At 42.7% G+C, this 16,973-nt stretch overlaps 2 protein-coding genes and 1 long non-coding RNA gene across 3 annotated transcripts in view; 1 reads left to right on the top strand and 2 right to left on the bottom strand.

Annotated features, from left to right (window-relative positions):
• The window catches only part of LOC111546014, a 20,718-nt gene extending 18,025 nt beyond the window's left edge, over positions 1-2,693 (bottom strand). The window contains exon 1 of the long non-coding RNA XR_002732617.1: positions 2,383-2,693. This is a non-coding gene — a long non-coding RNA (uncharacterized LOC111546014). The remainder of the gene's footprint in view (positions 1-2,382) is intronic.
• The window catches only part of RBKS (ribokinase), a 115,031-nt gene extending 111,442 nt beyond the window's left edge, over positions 1-3,589 (top strand). Inside the window, exon 8 of the mRNA XM_023217261.2 lies at positions 3,291-3,589. Coding sequence (XP_023073029.1) covers positions 3,291-3,464 — 174 coding nt within the window. The 3' untranslated portion in view covers positions 3,465-3,589. The remainder of the gene's footprint in view (positions 1-3,290) is intronic.
• A 1,772-nt stretch (positions 3,590-5,361) lies between these two features.
• Positions 5,362-13,526, bottom strand: MRPL33 (mitochondrial ribosomal protein L33). Its single transcript, XM_023217256.1, has 4 exons — positions 13,423-13,526; positions 12,491-12,509; positions 11,335-11,441; positions 5,362-5,670 (listed from the first exon to the last, which is right to left on the bottom strand). Exons 1-4 carry the CDS (start codon positions 13,442-13,444, stop codon positions 5,621-5,623), a joined length of 198 nt encoding a protein of 65 aa, XP_023073024.1. The 5' UTR covers positions 13,445-13,526; the 3' UTR covers positions 5,362-5,620.
• Between the last annotated feature and the right edge of the window lie 3,447 nt (positions 13,527-16,973).

Raw genomic sequence — 16,973 nt, 5'->3', positions numbered from 1 at the left:
AGATGGAGTCTCGCTCTGTCACCCAGGCTGGAGTGTAGTGGCACGATCGCGGCTCACTGCAACCTCCACCTCCCAGGCTTAAGCAATTTTCTGCCTCGGCCTCCCGAGTGGCTGAGATTACAGGCACATGCTACCATGCCCGGCTAATTTTTGTATCTTTAGTGGAGACAGGGTTTCACCATCTTGGCCAGGCTGGTCTTGAACTCCAGAGCTCGTAATCCGCCCACCTCAGCCTCCCAAAGTACTGGGATTACAGGCGTGAGCCACCGCGCCCAGCTAAGCATTATACATTTTCTAGTCATTGACCATCTTTTCATATGTTATTACTGACCATATACATTTCCTTTTCTGAAATTGCAGGTCTGTATCTTTACTCACTTTTATCCTACATTTGTCTTTTTCCTAGCAGTTTGAAGATATTCTTTGAATACTGAGGATATGTTACATGTATTGCAAGAGTTTTCACCAAATCTGTACTTTTTCACTTGGCTTTATTTATAGTGTGTTTGGACATATTTTTAAAATATGTTTATAAAATTTAAAACCTGGTTTTTTTTTTCATTATATCTTTTTGTGTTTACTGACTTATGTTTTCCCTGTCTAGGGTTATACAAAAATATTCATCAAAATTTTCATCTTATTATTGTACTGTTTTGTTTTTTACATTCAAGACTTTAGCTGGAATTTAATTTTGTATGTAATGTAAGGAGGAGTCAAGACTTGGCATCTGGGAGTTTGCCATAGCTCTTCATATCTTGTGGCATTTTCCATGTTTTCGTAATAACCTTCCAGTCAGCTCACAGTTCCTCAGGTTTCAGACCTTCCTCATGTCAGCTGCTGTGCTGTAAACTGCAAGTGGGAAGGAACCATGTCTGTCTGTTTCTCCATTGCATCCTTCAGGAAAGACCAGTAAAGGTTGCAAAGCACCTAGCATAGGGCCTAACACATTTTAGGCACTCAAACAACATTCATGGGGGGAATGAAAGTTGCATTCACAGCTGCATTACTATCACCCCTTGGCGAATTTAATATTGATGGCTTTGTCTGTGTAAACAAGGGGAAATGTCATTCTCCTTAAAGCCATTCATGGTTTCATGAGGTCACTCTGGTCCTTTCTCCTCCTGTGTCTTTATTCTTTGAGGTCTGCCTTCTCTTTATAAATCTGGCTCATTCTATAAGGGCTCCCTTCTTGGAGGGGCTTTCTTCAAACCCCTTCTTAAAATCTAACAGCACTTACAAATTCTGCCATACTATTTAGCATTTAATCCACAATGGATTTTAGTCCTTTTCTAGCACCCATCACTGTACTGGGCCCATAGCCCATCAAATACATCAGCTGTGACTGGAACAATCGTGCATGCCAAGGTTCTTTAAAAAGCCTGAGGTATAGCCTCAAGATTTGTTATGAAAGCCTGGTCTAAGGAACCAGCAAACTGGAAAGAGGTAGAAAACGACCCTGAGAGCTGTTGAATACAAGAATGGTTTTTCAAGTGAGACTGTGTAGTCACATTTAAATTGTCCTGAACACAATTGTTAGCCAAACACGAGCAGGTATTGCTCTGTCCAAAGGCACAGGTCCATAGACTTTCTCAGGATGTTTTCTGTCTCCATGGCCTTCACCAGCTTGGATCTTTGGAGCTTCAGAGAAAATGGAAAGAAACTTGATGTGCCCCTATATTTGGTTTAGAAATAATATCAAATGGCTCTCAGCTCTTTCTGCATGCATTTTTAATGAAGAAATGGCTAATTCTAGGGCTAGGGCAGGGACTATACAAGATGACCCTGGAGCATCTTGGGGGATTTTGTGTGTTTTGTTTTTGTAGAGGCAAGGTTTTGCCATGTTGCCCAGTCTGGTCTCAAACTCCTGGGCTCAAGCCATATGCCCACCTCAGCCTCCCAAAGTGCTGGGATTACAGGTGTGAGCCACCACGCCCGGCCCCCTGGGGCATCTTGTAATGCCAGAAAGTACTCAAAACCAAAAGGATGGGCGTATGTCAAAGGGACACGGAAGCCAACTGGAAAAGCTCCCAATGGCCAAAGCTGGAACAATTTGAACAACAAAATAATACGGCATTGAATTATAGCCCAAAGAATAAAACAAATAACGATGAGTTCATACTGATATAAATGACTGAATAAACAAATGGAAGAGACCAATCTCCCATACAGAAGAATTCCAAATAATTTATGTAGAAACTCCACCCTTAAGGAGATAGAGCGTAACTTCAGGGAATAATTCCCCAACCTTTAAGAGTGGAATACACTTAATGACTTGCTTTCCAACATGAAAAAAAAAAAAATTAAAAGAAAAAAAAACAAAGAGTGCAACATGAAAAAAGGGAGCAAAGTAACTTTACAGTGGATAAACTTGGCAAAGACTACCTTAGCCAGGTGATCAAGGTTAACACCATCAGTGAGAAGTCATGTTGATCGTATGTACCCTTAAGATGATGTGATGAAAATGACATTTCACCTCTGTGGTCTTCCTCCCAAAAACCATAACCACAGCCTGTGAGAAAAACAGACATATCTCAATTAAGATATGTGCTACAAAATACGTGACCAGTCCTCCTCGAAACTACCAAAGTCATCAACAACAGCCAGGTGCAGTGGCTCACACCTGTAATCCCAGCATTTGGGAGGCTGAGGCAGGAGGATTACTTGAGGCCAGCATTCAAGACCAGGCTGGTCAACATTGTGAGACCCTGTCTTTTTTTTTTTTTTTTTTTAATTAAAATTTTTAAAACATAGCCAGGTGTCGCACATGCCTGTAGTTCCGGCTACTTGGGAGGCTGAAGCAGGAGGATTGCCGGTGCCCAGCAGTTCACTCAGGAGTTGAGCCCAGGCTGCAGTGAGCTATGATTGTGCCACTGCACTTCAGCCTGGGCAACAGAGTAAGACCATGTCTCTTAAAAAAAAAAAAAATCACCAAAAACAAAGAATGTCTAAGAAACTATCACAGCCTACAGGAGTCTATGCAAATATGACAATTAAATGTAATGTGGCATGCTGGATGGGATACTGGAACAGAAAAAGGATATTAAGCAAAACTAGTAAAATCTGAAAAAAAGTATGAAGTTCAATTACTATTATTTCTTTAGTGGTGATAAATGTACCACAGTAAGATGTTAACAGAACTGGGTATGAGTACATGGAAACTCTGTATTATCCTTGTACCTTTTCTGTAAATCTAAAACTAAAATTAAGTTTACTTAAATATTTTTAAAATATGCAGTTTGGGCAACAGATTGACTACATGCTTGTCTTCAAAAGTGTGCTTTTAATTACAGGGTGCTGGTGACAGCTTTGTGGGAGCTTTGGCCTTCTACCTGGCTTACTACCCAAATTTGTCCTTGGAAGACATGCTCGAGAGATCCAATTTCATTGCAGCAGTTAGCGTCCAGGCTGCAGGAACACAGTCATCTTACCCTTACAAAAAAGACCTTCCGCTTACTCTGTTTTGATTGCTATTAGTCCCAAAATAAATATGCCTGGGAATAAAATGTACTTGGGGGTGGCTGCTCCTGGCTAACACTTATTCGAAAATGTCCTCGTCCCCTTTCTTTGCAAATATTAGTTCTTTTACAAAAAGTCATCCTCAAGCTTCAATTTATTTGTAACGATGATTCTTTTGCTTTCCATGCATTTGCACAAACCAACCAGAACTAAAGATTCCACAACCAAGATCTGTACAAACATTACCACTCTTCAGGGACAAGTAAACTCAATTGTCAACAGATTGTTAATGCCCCATGTGCACCATACGGCAGAGGTTGTGGACAACAGTGTCTAGAGCCAGAGCAGACTCTTCTTAAGGGAAAGGGCACTTTCTAAGAGGGGCAGCTGATACTCAACTTTAGCTTAGTGTTGTCAAAACCTCTGGTTTTGTAAGGGAAGGCAGAAGTTTGGATATTTATTGAAACCCTTCAGTGTTTATGTATCAGCAACTAATTTTTTTTTTTTTTTTTTAATGTAAACACCACAGTGGTGTGGTGGCTCACACCTGTAATCCCACCACTTTGGGAAGCCGAGTCGGAAGAATTGCTTGAGCCCAGGAGTTTGAGACCAGCCTGGGCAACATGGCGAAACCTCATCTCTACTAAAAATACAAAAAATTAGCCAGGCGTGGTGGCACACGCTTGTAGTCCCAGCTATTCAGGAGGCTGAGGTGGGAGGATAACATGAGCCTAGGAGTTTGAGGCCGCAGTGAGCCATGATCACGCCACTACACTCCAGTCTGTGTGACAAAGCAGACCCTGTATCAAAAAAAAAGAAGTAACCACCACCTATGGGCCACATTCAACCCATGGGCTGAATAAGTCAGTCATTTGTTAAACCAGGTAAGTTTCCTTTTTTAAAGCAATTCATGCATGTCACAGACCCTTTACATCAGCTTAGCTAGGAGCAGGTGATTTTTCTTACAACAATACTATGTACAGTTTCAGCCTAAAAAGAGCCAAGATCTCACCTATTATTGCTTTGAACCAGAGCTTTATCAAAAGATGCCATAAAATAGGTGATTGACCATGAGGCCACAAGCCCCTAAGACTCATCAACTATCTGCCTCTAATTCCTCTAAACCGCCAGAGAGCTGCTCTTACATGTCCCTCGGAGCCAGGTTTGGGCCATGGAGAAGGAACTTATTTTGTAGTCAGGGTGGGCACAGTATCATTCTCCCACACAAATGCTTTAAATGGGGTAGGATGTGAACCAGCAGAGCTTAAAATGAGCAGATCCTTTTCAACCAGGAACTTGACAAAGGAGAAAACTGGACAACTTTGAAAACCTGTGGGAAACAACAGCCCGAGTGAGAAAGTGTATGGCTCTGGGCAGGACAGAGGTCCTTATCTGAACATGAGGGATTGCTCCCAGAATTCCATGCTAGTTAGCTGTGTGGTACCACCATGCCTCAGAAGTCTTAGCAGTGGCTTTATGGAAATACACTATAGCTTCTTTTATTTTAAAAGGAAAGAAAAATCTAGGGAATAAAGGAATCCAAAGCTGTCCCAGAAAATCCTAGATACTGCTTTGGTGACCTGGGTTTGAAAATACAGGCCAGTGGCATTTTTCCTAATTAAGCACAAATCAGAAATAGAAGTTCTCTTGATTTGTGTTACAAGGCTCCTTCTTTTGTCATTCCTGGTCCCCCTTGCCATCTTTGTTATTACATGGGAGTTTCTTCAAGATCACTCTGGAATGTTACTCTGCCTTTTCTCTTGAGTACAGAGGGAGCAGGCTGGAAACTCTTACATAAGTGTTGTTATGGAAACATGTATTACATGAAACAATGGTTATTTTTTAGTAATGTGGTTGATTTTTAAAACCTCAAATAGTGTGGAAAAACATCACTAAGACACAATAGCATAGGCTATTTTAATATTTTTTATTAAGGGCTATAAAAATACCCAGAAAGATAAATAAATGTGATGCAATGATATCTGTCCTAATATGAAGAACTTTCTTTCACTGCATTGTTTTCCTTCACAATGGCCTTCAAATCACAGGAGGCAGTGATTCCATGCCATTTCCTCCTCTTTTATTACACACTACAAGATTTCTGAATCAGTATCCCCACCCTCAGTCTTCTCTCTATAAATCAAAGTCACTTTCAATCCACCATTTAAAGGGAGCGTATTTTTTTATCTTCCACGAAGAGGACTCTTTGTTTCACTATGGAGGGAGAAAAAAAGAATTGTAGCAGAAAATTATTATAAAGTATCATTGACATTTTTATAAAAAATATATATCAGACCATAAGCCCTCTCCTTTCTCTTATTTTACTATTTCTTGATATGAGGATGGAGCTGATTTGCAAACTCAGTTCTTCCATCCCAGGAGCCAGGGCAGACTGGAGAAAATGGCTATAGGGCCACTAGCTAATCAGCAACATCCTTGGTATCCCACAAGTCGTTATTTAAACCAATGTAGAAATATTCACATTAAGAAAGAAAACTGGGGACAAAAATGGAAAACAATGTTTTCACCCAATTAATGTCCACTCTTGCAGGAGGTAAGCAAGGACAGACTGGGAGCTGGACTCCAGAAAAAGAGCAGCAAGAACCAAGTGGACCACACTGTCTGGAAGAGTAACAGACACTAAACCTCTGCTTCCCAGAGATGGGTTAATACACCCAAATATGGAGTTTTTAGTTTGGTACTACAATTAACATCATAACCAAAATCTCATTATTGTAAATATCACAGAGTACAGTTCTCTGAAACAAAGTGCTACCTGCCTGGATGAAACACTGAAGCTAGCCGGGCACAATGGCTCACGCCTGTAATCCCAGCACTTTGGAAGGCCGAGGTGGGCGGATCACCTGAGGTTGGGAGTTCAAGACCAGCCTGACCAACATGGAGAAACCCCATCTCTACAAAATTACAAAATTACTACAAAATTAGCCAGGCATGCCACATGCCTGTAATCCCAGCTATTCGGGAGGCTGGGGCAGGAGAATCACTTGAACCCAGGAGGCAGAGGTTGCAGTGAGCCGAGATCGTGCCATTGCACTCCAGCCTGGGCAACAAGAGTGAAACTCCGTCTCAAAAAAAATGACTGAAGACTAGATGCTGAGCAGTAAGGCTTTCATAGTTCTATAATGCCCTATGGCACTCCATTAACTTCCAACATATTCTTCTCTCTCTCTCTCTCTCTCACACACACACACACACACACACACACACACACACACACAAACACCCCCCTACCTATTTCCTCCTTGCTAAAACAAAAATACACCAGAAATAGAACAATCACCCAAGGAAGACCTAAACAACTATGACCTAACAATTCCTCACTTGTCCCTATCACACAGACATTTTAGCTTTTTCCTTCTACAGTCAACATGGATACTCTGTATATGAGATTCCCAAGCTATCTACGATTAAGAATTACCTTATTTAAGTAAGTCCATGCTCACCCTCCACTCCTACCTTAATTCTGGTTTAGTAAGGCTAGAGTTGGACTGGAAGTCTACATTTTTTTAAAACTCCTCAGGTGATGGGCAGCTGAATTTAAGAACTATTAACCTGTCAACAGATTTTTATCTATAATATGAATACACTGTACATAAGGGATCTTTTTAACATACTTCAAACCATGTGAAATGTAAGTAGGATTGATCCTCCTAAAACTCCAAGGACTACAATGCATTAATGCATTACAAGATGGTAGTAAAGAACCAAAACAGTTTCTCATCAATGTTATTAATTACAAGAACTATTTCCCCCATGGTTTTCTACAGGGAACTAAAAACTTGGTTTAAAAAAAGGCGGGGGGTGGGGGAGTTGTCTCACTGAAAAGCAATCTGGAGACAATTTAAATGACCCTGACTAGGAGTAACTGATTAAGGTTAGTAGAGCAAGGCTGTATGGAGTAGAATTCTTTCATTCATTCACTGCACCTATTCCTTTAACTCAAAGAATAAATATTTAAGACCATAGAACTGTGCGAGGCAATGCAGAGTTTACAAAAGTGTAAGAAGACTCCCTGATTTAATACATCAGTACATCATGAGGTGCCCACACAAATGTCCAGTAAACCCCAGAGGACCCTAAAGGTCAGAAGGGACACGAATGGTGACAGAAGGCCTCATGGAAAGTGTCAAGTTTGGTCCCTGAAGACAGATCAGCATTTGGATTAAATGAACCAGGAATGGGCATCTGGTTAGATGATGGCAGGAGTCTCAGTGGGGAACCATGGCCTGACCACAGGGATAGGTCTTGATTTTAAAAAAAAAAAAGTTTTAGAAAGATTAATTTGGCTCCATGTAAGAGACAGAGCAGGGACTTGGCCAGGAATGGTGGCTCATGCCCATAATCCCAGCACTTGGGAGACTGAGGTAGGGGATCACTTGAGGACAGGAGTTCCAGACCAGCCTGGGCAACATAGAAAGACACTGTCTCTTCAAAAACAAAAACAAAAAAAAACAAAAAAAAACTGTGTTTAAATTAGTAGGGCCAAGCACAATGGCTCAGGCCTGTAATCCCAATGCTTTGGACAGCCAAGGTGGGCGGACTGCCTGAGCTCAGGAGTTTGAGACCAGCCTGGACAACACAGTGAGACCCCATCTCTATTTTTTAAAAAAATTAAATAAAAGAACAGGGACTGCCGGGCGCGGTGGCTCACGCCTGTAATCCCAGCACTTTGGGAGGCCAAGGCGGGCGGATCACAAGGTCAGGAGATTGAGACCATCCTGGCTAACACGGTGAAACCCCGTCTCTACTAAAAATACAAAAAAATTAGCCGGGCGCGGTGGCAGGCGCCTGTAGTCCCAGCTACTCGGGAGGCTGAGGCAGGAGAATGGCGTGGGCCCGGCAGGAGGGTGGAGCTTGCAGTGAGCCGAGATCGCGCCACTGCACTCCAGCCTGGGCGACACAGCGAGACTCCATCTCAAAAAAAAAAAACAACAACAACAACAGGGACTTGGAGTGAGAAAGGCTGGGTTCCAACTCTGGCTCCACCATTTATCAGCTATGAGTCCCTGGGAAAATTTCTCAAAATACTCTACCCTGCTTTCTTCCCTGTGGAAGAGACAACTGTCTCCCTCACAAGGTTGTTGCCGGACACACAGTGCACACTCAACACGTGTTAAGTGAGTTGAAATGACACACTGCTACCCACAATTGTAAACATGAATTAATTTTCTGTCAAAATATTTAATGCTTAAGGCATAGAAGAATGAATCTGTCAAGTTCTCTCCCTACATCTAACCAAAACCGATTCTGCTTCAATTAAAGTATATATTGTCTTGTTTAGTCATCCAAGGAATTAAAACTGACAAGTTTTCATTCTCTTTATGATAAACCTTCAATACATTTATGAAAGTTTAATAAGCTTATGCCTCAGCGTTTAATCCTTCCTCTTCAGAAATTAGCATCTAGTTTTATACATGGAAAAGGAGTTCGAAAGGACAGGCATATGCAGCTGCTTCTTGCCACAGACTGTATTATGAAATGCTCAAATAATTGGGAATTTTTTCACATTTCCTTACCTATTTCCTTCATAAAGCAGACGAATAATCAGTTTCCTCAATCTTAACAATTTACTAACCACAGTAAAACATGCTAGGAGAACTGCCAAGCTATTTGGTACCCTGGGCAATGGGGCAGGCCCCAAGGCAAACATCACGAACACCTGCAGGGCATTCAGCAGGTGGGTAGAAAGCCAGGGAGTCTGCTATCCCAGAACATTCTCTTCTTCAGAAAAGACAAAGTTGTGCTGTCAAAGCTAAGGACATTCCTTTTGAGAAAAGTTCTAAGCGTCTGTTTGAAATTTGTATGTGAATCTTTTCTCCCACTTCGATCAGAACTGTTTATGGTTGTATCCTTTCCCAATCTCAAAATTTAAAATCAAACTGACAAATATTGAGTTCCTAATACCTCCATACTAAGGATGAAAAGCCCAATACATACATTTTTTATACTTAAAATATCACAGAAGGTTATTCAATCAATATTTATTAGTGTTGTGCAAGTTTCTTAAAATAAACTCAAAGAGTTAAATATATATACTCTGGTTTCTCTTCGGCTAGTAAAAATCTTTCACCTTTCACTAAGAGAGATAAATATGGTAGAAAAATACTTTATTGTAAAGTTCATCCCTTTGACTTTTCACCAGCTGACACAAAGAAATCAGAGGGAGTAAAACATACCAATCCAATTCTAAACCTTATCAATCCAACGGCAAACCTCCTCATTTTTCCACCATATGAGGAATCACCCTGAAATTCAGACTCCTTATCATCAGGTACAAACCTAGAATTCCCTTTTTACTGTGATAATGAATAAACAAATTTGAACACCATAAAAACAGCAAGGAATTTTATTTCTGTTAAAGGATGGAATACAAGAAACTTTAAGCTGACAATTGTGCTTCTTAGAGCCTTTGAAAAATGTCTGCTCGTGTTATTACAGCCATTATCTTGTTAAGAAGCAATGGCCGGGCGCGGTGGCTCATGCCTGTAATCCCAGAACTTTGGGAGGCTGAGGCGGGTGGATCACCTGAGGGCAGGAGTTCAAGACCAGCCTGGCTAACATGGTGAAATTCTATCTCTACTAAAAATATAAAAGTTAGCCGGGTGTGGTGGCACGCACCTGTAGTCCCAGCTATTTGGAAGAATGAAGCAGAAGAATCACTTGAACCCAGGAGGCAGAGGTTGCAGTGAGCCGAGACTGCACCACTGCACTCCAGCCTGGGTGACAGAATAAGATTCCATTTAAAAAACAAAAACAGGCCAGGCACGGTGGCTCACGCCTATAATCCCAGCACTTTGGGAGGCCAAGGCGGGAGGATCACAAGGTCAGGAGATCGAGACCATCCTGGCAAACACGGTGAAACCCCGTCTCTATTAAAAATACAAAAAAAAAAAAAAATTAGCCGGGCATGGTGGCGGGTATCTGTAGTCCCAGCTACTCAGGAGGCTGAGCCAGGAGAATGGCGTGAACCCGGGAGGCGGAGCTTGCAGTGAGCCGAGATCGCGCTGCTGCACTCTAGCCTGGGCAACAGAGCGAGACTCCGTCTCAAAAAAAAAAACAATTAATTATAAAGAGCACAAAAATGAAATGAACAACCAGAGCTCTAAAAGTAGAAACATGTTTGCTATTTTTGCAAAAATCTGCACATAAAATCCAGAAACAGGATAGGCGTCCACCAATAGCATCAGGTGCTGACTCTTTTGTTTGTGAGCAGATAATCTGGCCTTGGGAATATTTGTCTCTTCTAGATAAATACTTCCATCTAATGAGACCATTTAAAGTTACCATATAGTACAGCATAATCAAATTTCCTACCCCCACTGCACTAATATATAGAAATCATATTCATTTAACTTATATCAGGACCCAAAAAGTAGCCACTGTTGAACAGATGATGCCAGGACACCATACCGTCCCCTTCTCAAGACACTTGTCTGTTTCCAGAACACTACCACCTATTCTCTTTACATAGCTGGTTTCTCACCTTCAGGTCTCAGTTAACTATCTCCTCCTGGAGAGACCTTCCCTGATTTAGCCATCTAATGTGACTTTCCCTACCACTCCCCAACTTAATCCTACACCTCAGCATCCTGATTGTTTCTCTCACAGCACTTTTGTCATTTTTTCTCCCCCTGTCAGACTAGACTAAGTGCCAAGAATACAGGGACTTAACTTGTCTTGTGTCCTGGGGCATCCCAGCACCTGGGATGTTAAATAGCATCATAATCATCATTCAATACCTATTTACTAAATGAATGCTAGCGTCAGAGGCTAAAAAAAAACTCCCAGAGATGTTCAGATGTTCAGCCTACAAAGTGGGCAACAGGCCTTGGAAGCATTAACCTCCCCAGATCTTACCAACTGGATCATAATGCAAAAGAGTCAGTTTTTCCTTCAGTCGGTTTCTCTTGGTGTTGAAGCAGAAACCTGTCCCAGCTTGGCTCACCATTCTCACCAAAATGTTTCTAAGATTAAAAAGTATGCTGTTACGTGTGAGCTGACGAAATAAACTCAGTCATGGGGGGATGGCACATTTTGAGAACTCTGTAGGGTAATATTAGTTGTGGGATATCACTTGGCCCTAAGAAGGTTCAGCTGTAAGACAGCCTAAGTTGTCCATGAAACAATTTCAATGGTTTCAAATCTCCAGGATTTGCTCCACTACACAGAGTTACTTCACAATGACCTAACCAAAACAATAAGAACAATCAAGCCACATGGTGGGACTAGCCTCAGACATCCAACCCTCACGAGCAGCAGAAGTCAGGAAGGGGAAAATATCAAAGTACTGGTAACCACAGCTGGCTAGTGAGGAAATGGTAAAGATAGCTGTCTCAGAACAGCTCTAACATACATGTTTATCATTAACTTCAATCCAAAAGACTAGCTTTAAGAATTTTCAATGTCTTGAGTTGCAAGGAAAGGCTGCTTCAGAACTTCCCTATTTTTACCACAAAATCTTCAGTTATTGTCTACAACATTTATTTTGAAATACAAGTTTGGTAGTTCTAGTCTCTCTGGTACAGCATGGAATCGTTAATCTTGGCTATTTTTGAAATGCTTATACCATGAATGCAAAGGATTACAAACTCATTAAAACAGACTCTATGATTTAATCAAAGCAGAATTTGTTCTTCTGGATTCCTGTAGTGAGCTCCAGACAAATGGCCCCTGGTCCTCAATTTGAGAAAATGGAAATGTGGTGGTAGTCCAAATACAGCACAGCCCAATGGTTTGTTTAGAAACAGTGAGCTCACAAATCCTGGGACTAGAAAAGCAGCAAAGGCTCCGTTAAGTATTTCAATACTCACGGAAGTAGCTCAGTTGGGCAGAAGGGAAAATATTTTTTGAAAGAGTTCATAGAGAAAAAACTATCAACTAAGTAATCCACAGACCAACTCTTAGGAAATCGAGGCCCAATGCTTAATTTCATGTAAGGATGTACTGGGAGCAACGAGACTAACAAATGTAACATAAACAAGTGACGTTTAAAAAAGGAAAAATCTTTACTTACTTTGACTTGCTCTTGGCAACTTTTTTGTAGACAGGAAAGGTTGGAAAAGAAAATAAAAATATAAATGTATCTTTCTTATGCAAAGTTCAGTTATATGTCAGTTCATTATATGTCAGTAATAACCAAAAATATTTAACTTATGAAAGACGCCATGAGGTGTCACTCAAGTAACTATTCCCTATATATTAGGGAACCCCTTAGGATTTTATAGGAGGAAGGTTAAAAGAGCCAATCAGACCAACACAATTCTAGATTTAATATTTTGCACAATTTCATGTCTGTTGGACTGGCTACCTTTTAAATCTTTCTAAAGTAAGTAATGCCTGCTCCACTTTTTCCCTCTTCTAAAGTGCAAGTATTTGCACTGCAGCAAGCTTCTTGTTTGACAGGTTAATCTTTGCAAATAGTAACAACCATCACATGTGGTGAAAATCAGACACTAACTCTTACTGGGAATTCAGCCAGGTGTAAGGAAGAGCATTGACTCGGGAGCCCGAGGACTTCTTTCACTGCCCTGCCGTATTTCTCGGGCAATTCATTGCCCCTCTCGGGAGCGGTTTCCTTATTTTTAGAGTTCGAAATGGGTGGGCTACAAATTCTGAGGTCCTTCAGAATCTTCGGATGTCCTTCGGACATGCAGTGATTCTCCTAACACGGGCTGGAGAAAAACGCCCCAGAGCCAGACTCAACAGTCCGCGAGGACGGCAACTGAATCCAGACACCACAGACCCCTTCTCAGGCACCCACACCTCCGCGCACGGAGGCGCGCCGCAGGGCATGCCGGGCGCTGTGGTCCTGAAGGCCTGGAAAAGTCCGCAGTTGTAGCTTCCCGGCCTGTTCGCACATCCTTCCCCGCATCATTCCGGGGCCCTGCCTGTCACGGGCCCCCAACCCTCACCGTAACCCCTGCCAGCGCCTCCATCCCCACTTACAGAAGACGGCGGAGAGGAACATGGTGACCACCCCTGGCCAGTCTCCGTCACTGGTCAAAAGGCCCCCAACAAACAACAACTGCTTCCGGGGCACGGGCCGGTTCCGGAAGAGGACATCCGGCAGTCGCCGGAGGCCACGCCTCCCCGCCTGGAACCTGCCCCCAATCGTCTGACTGGTTCCTCGGTTCCTTATAGCGAGTGTGTTTTGCTCTTGTAGTGGAGGTTAGAATCCTCTTCGTATGGAAAGGGATTTACAGCTCAGGGTTCGCGCCCCGGCCCTGACTCCTATTTCTGGGTCAAGTGCTTTCAGCGTTAGGTGCTTTTCATATTTGTTTGACGAAATAATCGCAACCACCTGCATTAGACCCACAAGAACAACTGTGTGTTGGACCTTGGCCGCTCCAGCCTATCAGCCCCTCGCATATTTTCTTAAAATGTTGCCTCCCCCGACCCAACTCCCTCTCCGCCTGGTTAAGCCTTACTCTCACTACTATCAGTCCCTTCGGCGTTAGGAAGCCCACCTTTCTTTATCTGTTGAATCTCTAGGAGGGCAGGACCCTTTGCATCTCAAACTTCTGTATCCGAACACCTAGCACAGTTCCTGACACAGAGGCCAAATCACAGATTGAGAGCATTCACATCACTTGCCTAATATCACAAAACTACCAGGTGGCAGAGTCAGAATTTAAACCTAGATTTTATCTGACTCTAAAGACTTCCTGCCTTTCCCAGTAGACATTGGGACCTACCAGTTTGCAGTCATTAATTTCTCATGGCTCTGTAAGGAAGCTGGGCTCCTCCAACACCAAGGACTTCGTCAGTAACCTCATTTCCCAACTAATAATCAGGACTTTTGAATTTTTTTCCTAATCTGTGATTTGTATCTACATAGTCTTACAGATGTGAAATAAGATTTAATTTCATGACTCACGCCTGTAATCCCAGCCCTTTGGGAGGCTGAAGTAGGCAGATCACTTGAGGTCAGGAGATTGAGGCCAGTCTGGCCAACATAGCGGAATCCCGTCTCTACTAAAAATACAAAAATTAGCTGAACCTGGGAGGCGGAGGTTGCAGTGAGCCGAGATAGCGCCACTGCACTCCAGCCTGGGCGACAAAGCGAGACTCCATCTAAAAAAAGAAAAAGGTAATAAAACTGTTTCAAAGAAAATTCAGCTCTCTGTGCCATCACAAAGAAGATGAGGAGGAAAAAAAGTCAGCTCTCCATACAATTCAATTTTTAAAATTAAGACCGTCGTTTTCCTTAGTACCTACAATACTTTTTTTCCTTCTAATCATTCTTGATATTTACCTTCCCATAACCTGACTCCAGCAACTGAGTACCTTCCACGTGCCCAAATCCTTCCTTACCTTGCATTGGCAAAAAAGAGCTTCAGATGTTCAAGAGGATACGGTTTCTTATATGAGAAATTCCTTTAGAGGATTTATAAGAAAAGAACACAAGACTAGAAGCCAAGGAACATGATTTCGAGTCCTTGTTCTGTCCCTTAGAAAGTCATTTTAACTTTAGCCCAGCCAAATAGCAGTTCTTAAACTCCATGCCCCCGCCCCCACCTCTATTCTCCTTACTCTTCTTTATGTTTCCCTACAGCACTTATTGCTGTTTAGTATTACTTCTATACTTGATTTCCCTATTGTCTTTGTCTACCAGAATGCTGAGCAACAGTGAAACCCTGTCTCTAAAAAAATGTTTTTAATTAAAAAAAAGAACTTCAGCTTATTCCCTTCCTGCTGTATCCCTGGTTCCTAGAACAATTCCTGCTACGTCTATTAAATATCTGTTGAATGAATGAATCTGAGGTGAGATGCACCATACAAGTGTAAAGTCATTAATATTTATGTTTAAATGGCAAAAAAAAAAAAAAACTAACTTTAAGTATTGTCAATAGTTTCAGAATCCAGGAGAATGTATAAGCTTGCTTTTGAAAAGAGCCAGGTACATTGGGTCACTCCTGTAATCCCAGTATTCTGGGAGGCTGAGGAGGGTAGATCACCTGAGGTCAGGAGTTTGAGACCAGCCTGGCCAACATGGCGAAACCCCATCTCTACTAAAAAATAACAAAATTAGCCAGATGTGGTGGTGGGCACCTGTAATTCCAGCTACTCGGGTCGCTGAGACAGGAGAATCACTTGAACCCGGGAGCAGAGGTTGCAGCACTGAACCCTAGCCTGGACAACAGAGGGAGTCTCTGTCTCGAGAGGGGAGATGGGAGAGGAAGAAAAGAGATAGCATATGAACTGTTTCTTGAAATTCTTGAAGGAGTAGGTGGAGGCGGTGACTCTCTAGCCTCAGGAGTTCATGTTGCATCCACCTGTTATTTATACCTAATATAGCTGGCAGTTGATAAGTGTTAATTAAAATGTTTATTATAATAATACAGATGTAATTCATGATTTGGGGCTTTTTTCCTTGAATTTATATAATGAGCCCTCTGTGCCTTATTAGAGGAAAGTGCATAACAATTAGAGCATCCTGGCAGCCCAAATGGAAAAAGTGTAGTCCTTACAGAAGGAGCACAGTCTTTGGGAGGTAGGGGTGGTACAGGGAGGAGAAGATCCAGCTGTTTAACCTAAATTCTCAGCCCAGAGAAGCAGATAGAGGAAGAGAACATCTACTCTGGGTCAGGGCTCTATACACAGCATCTGTATTGGGTTGGTAGACACCGTATTCCCAGCACTTAGCGATGGAATTCAAACCTGAGAATCTAGAAGCTGCACCCCTCCTCCTCTGCTGTGCTGACTGCCCGTCATCCAGCTCATTGTCACACCTACATCCTGCCTGCCTTGTGATTAGAAAGTACAGCCACCATTCTTGTCTACGGAGTCAGTGATCCTGGCTCCCTGACCTGCCCCAGGGGCCTGGGAACATGGGCAGTGGCAGCAGGAAGATGCTACAGGAGACAGCTGGGGCTTCCTGAAAAGTTGGTACCTTTACAAGCTCAGACACCACCAGGCAGATGGGACATCTTCAACATCAGGCCGTCTGCCTCAATGGCTTAGCATTATAGCAAAGACTACCTGAGGGAGCAAGACGGGCGAAGCTGGGGCCCCTAACTGGGTTCAATCTGTGTGTAGTGGGTGTCCTCCAGTTGGCATTCAATGGCCTCTATCATCTGACCTCACCCTCCTAATCCAGTCCCATCTCATTTCACTGAGGCTGCTGGGTGCCAATCTCCTTAGGGACAAAGCTTTTCCTGACCCTGCATTCCACATTCCACCCCTCATCTCCCCTCCACAGATTCCTCTCAGAGCATCCATTAAGCTTCCCTGCACTCATTGGATCACAGGTCTGCCTCCTACTCTGAGACTTAAGTCCCTCAAAGACCAGGCCTTCTGAATCTCCCCTACTCCCCCAAGCAGGAGCACCTAACCGAAGGTTGCTATCCCACTCACATTTTGGACAAATACAGACTGAACCTTCTCTACTAAGGGACTCTGCCTTGAGTTATTCTCTGTCCCTTCAGTCTCACTTCCCCTCCCAGGTCCATCTGAGACAGGCAGAATGGAAGGAACTGGGGGAAGGCACCTAAAAA

This window comes from Piliocolobus tephrosceles, chromosome 15 (assembly GCF_002776525.5).
Source record: "Piliocolobus tephrosceles isolate RC106 chromosome 15, ASM277652v3, whole genome shotgun sequence".
Classification (NCBI taxonomy): domain Eukaryota; kingdom Metazoa; phylum Chordata; class Mammalia; order Primates; family Cercopithecidae; genus Piliocolobus; species Piliocolobus tephrosceles.
The sequence above is the reverse complement of the archived record's forward strand: the minus strand, read 5'-3'. Positions and strand labels throughout refer to the sequence as shown.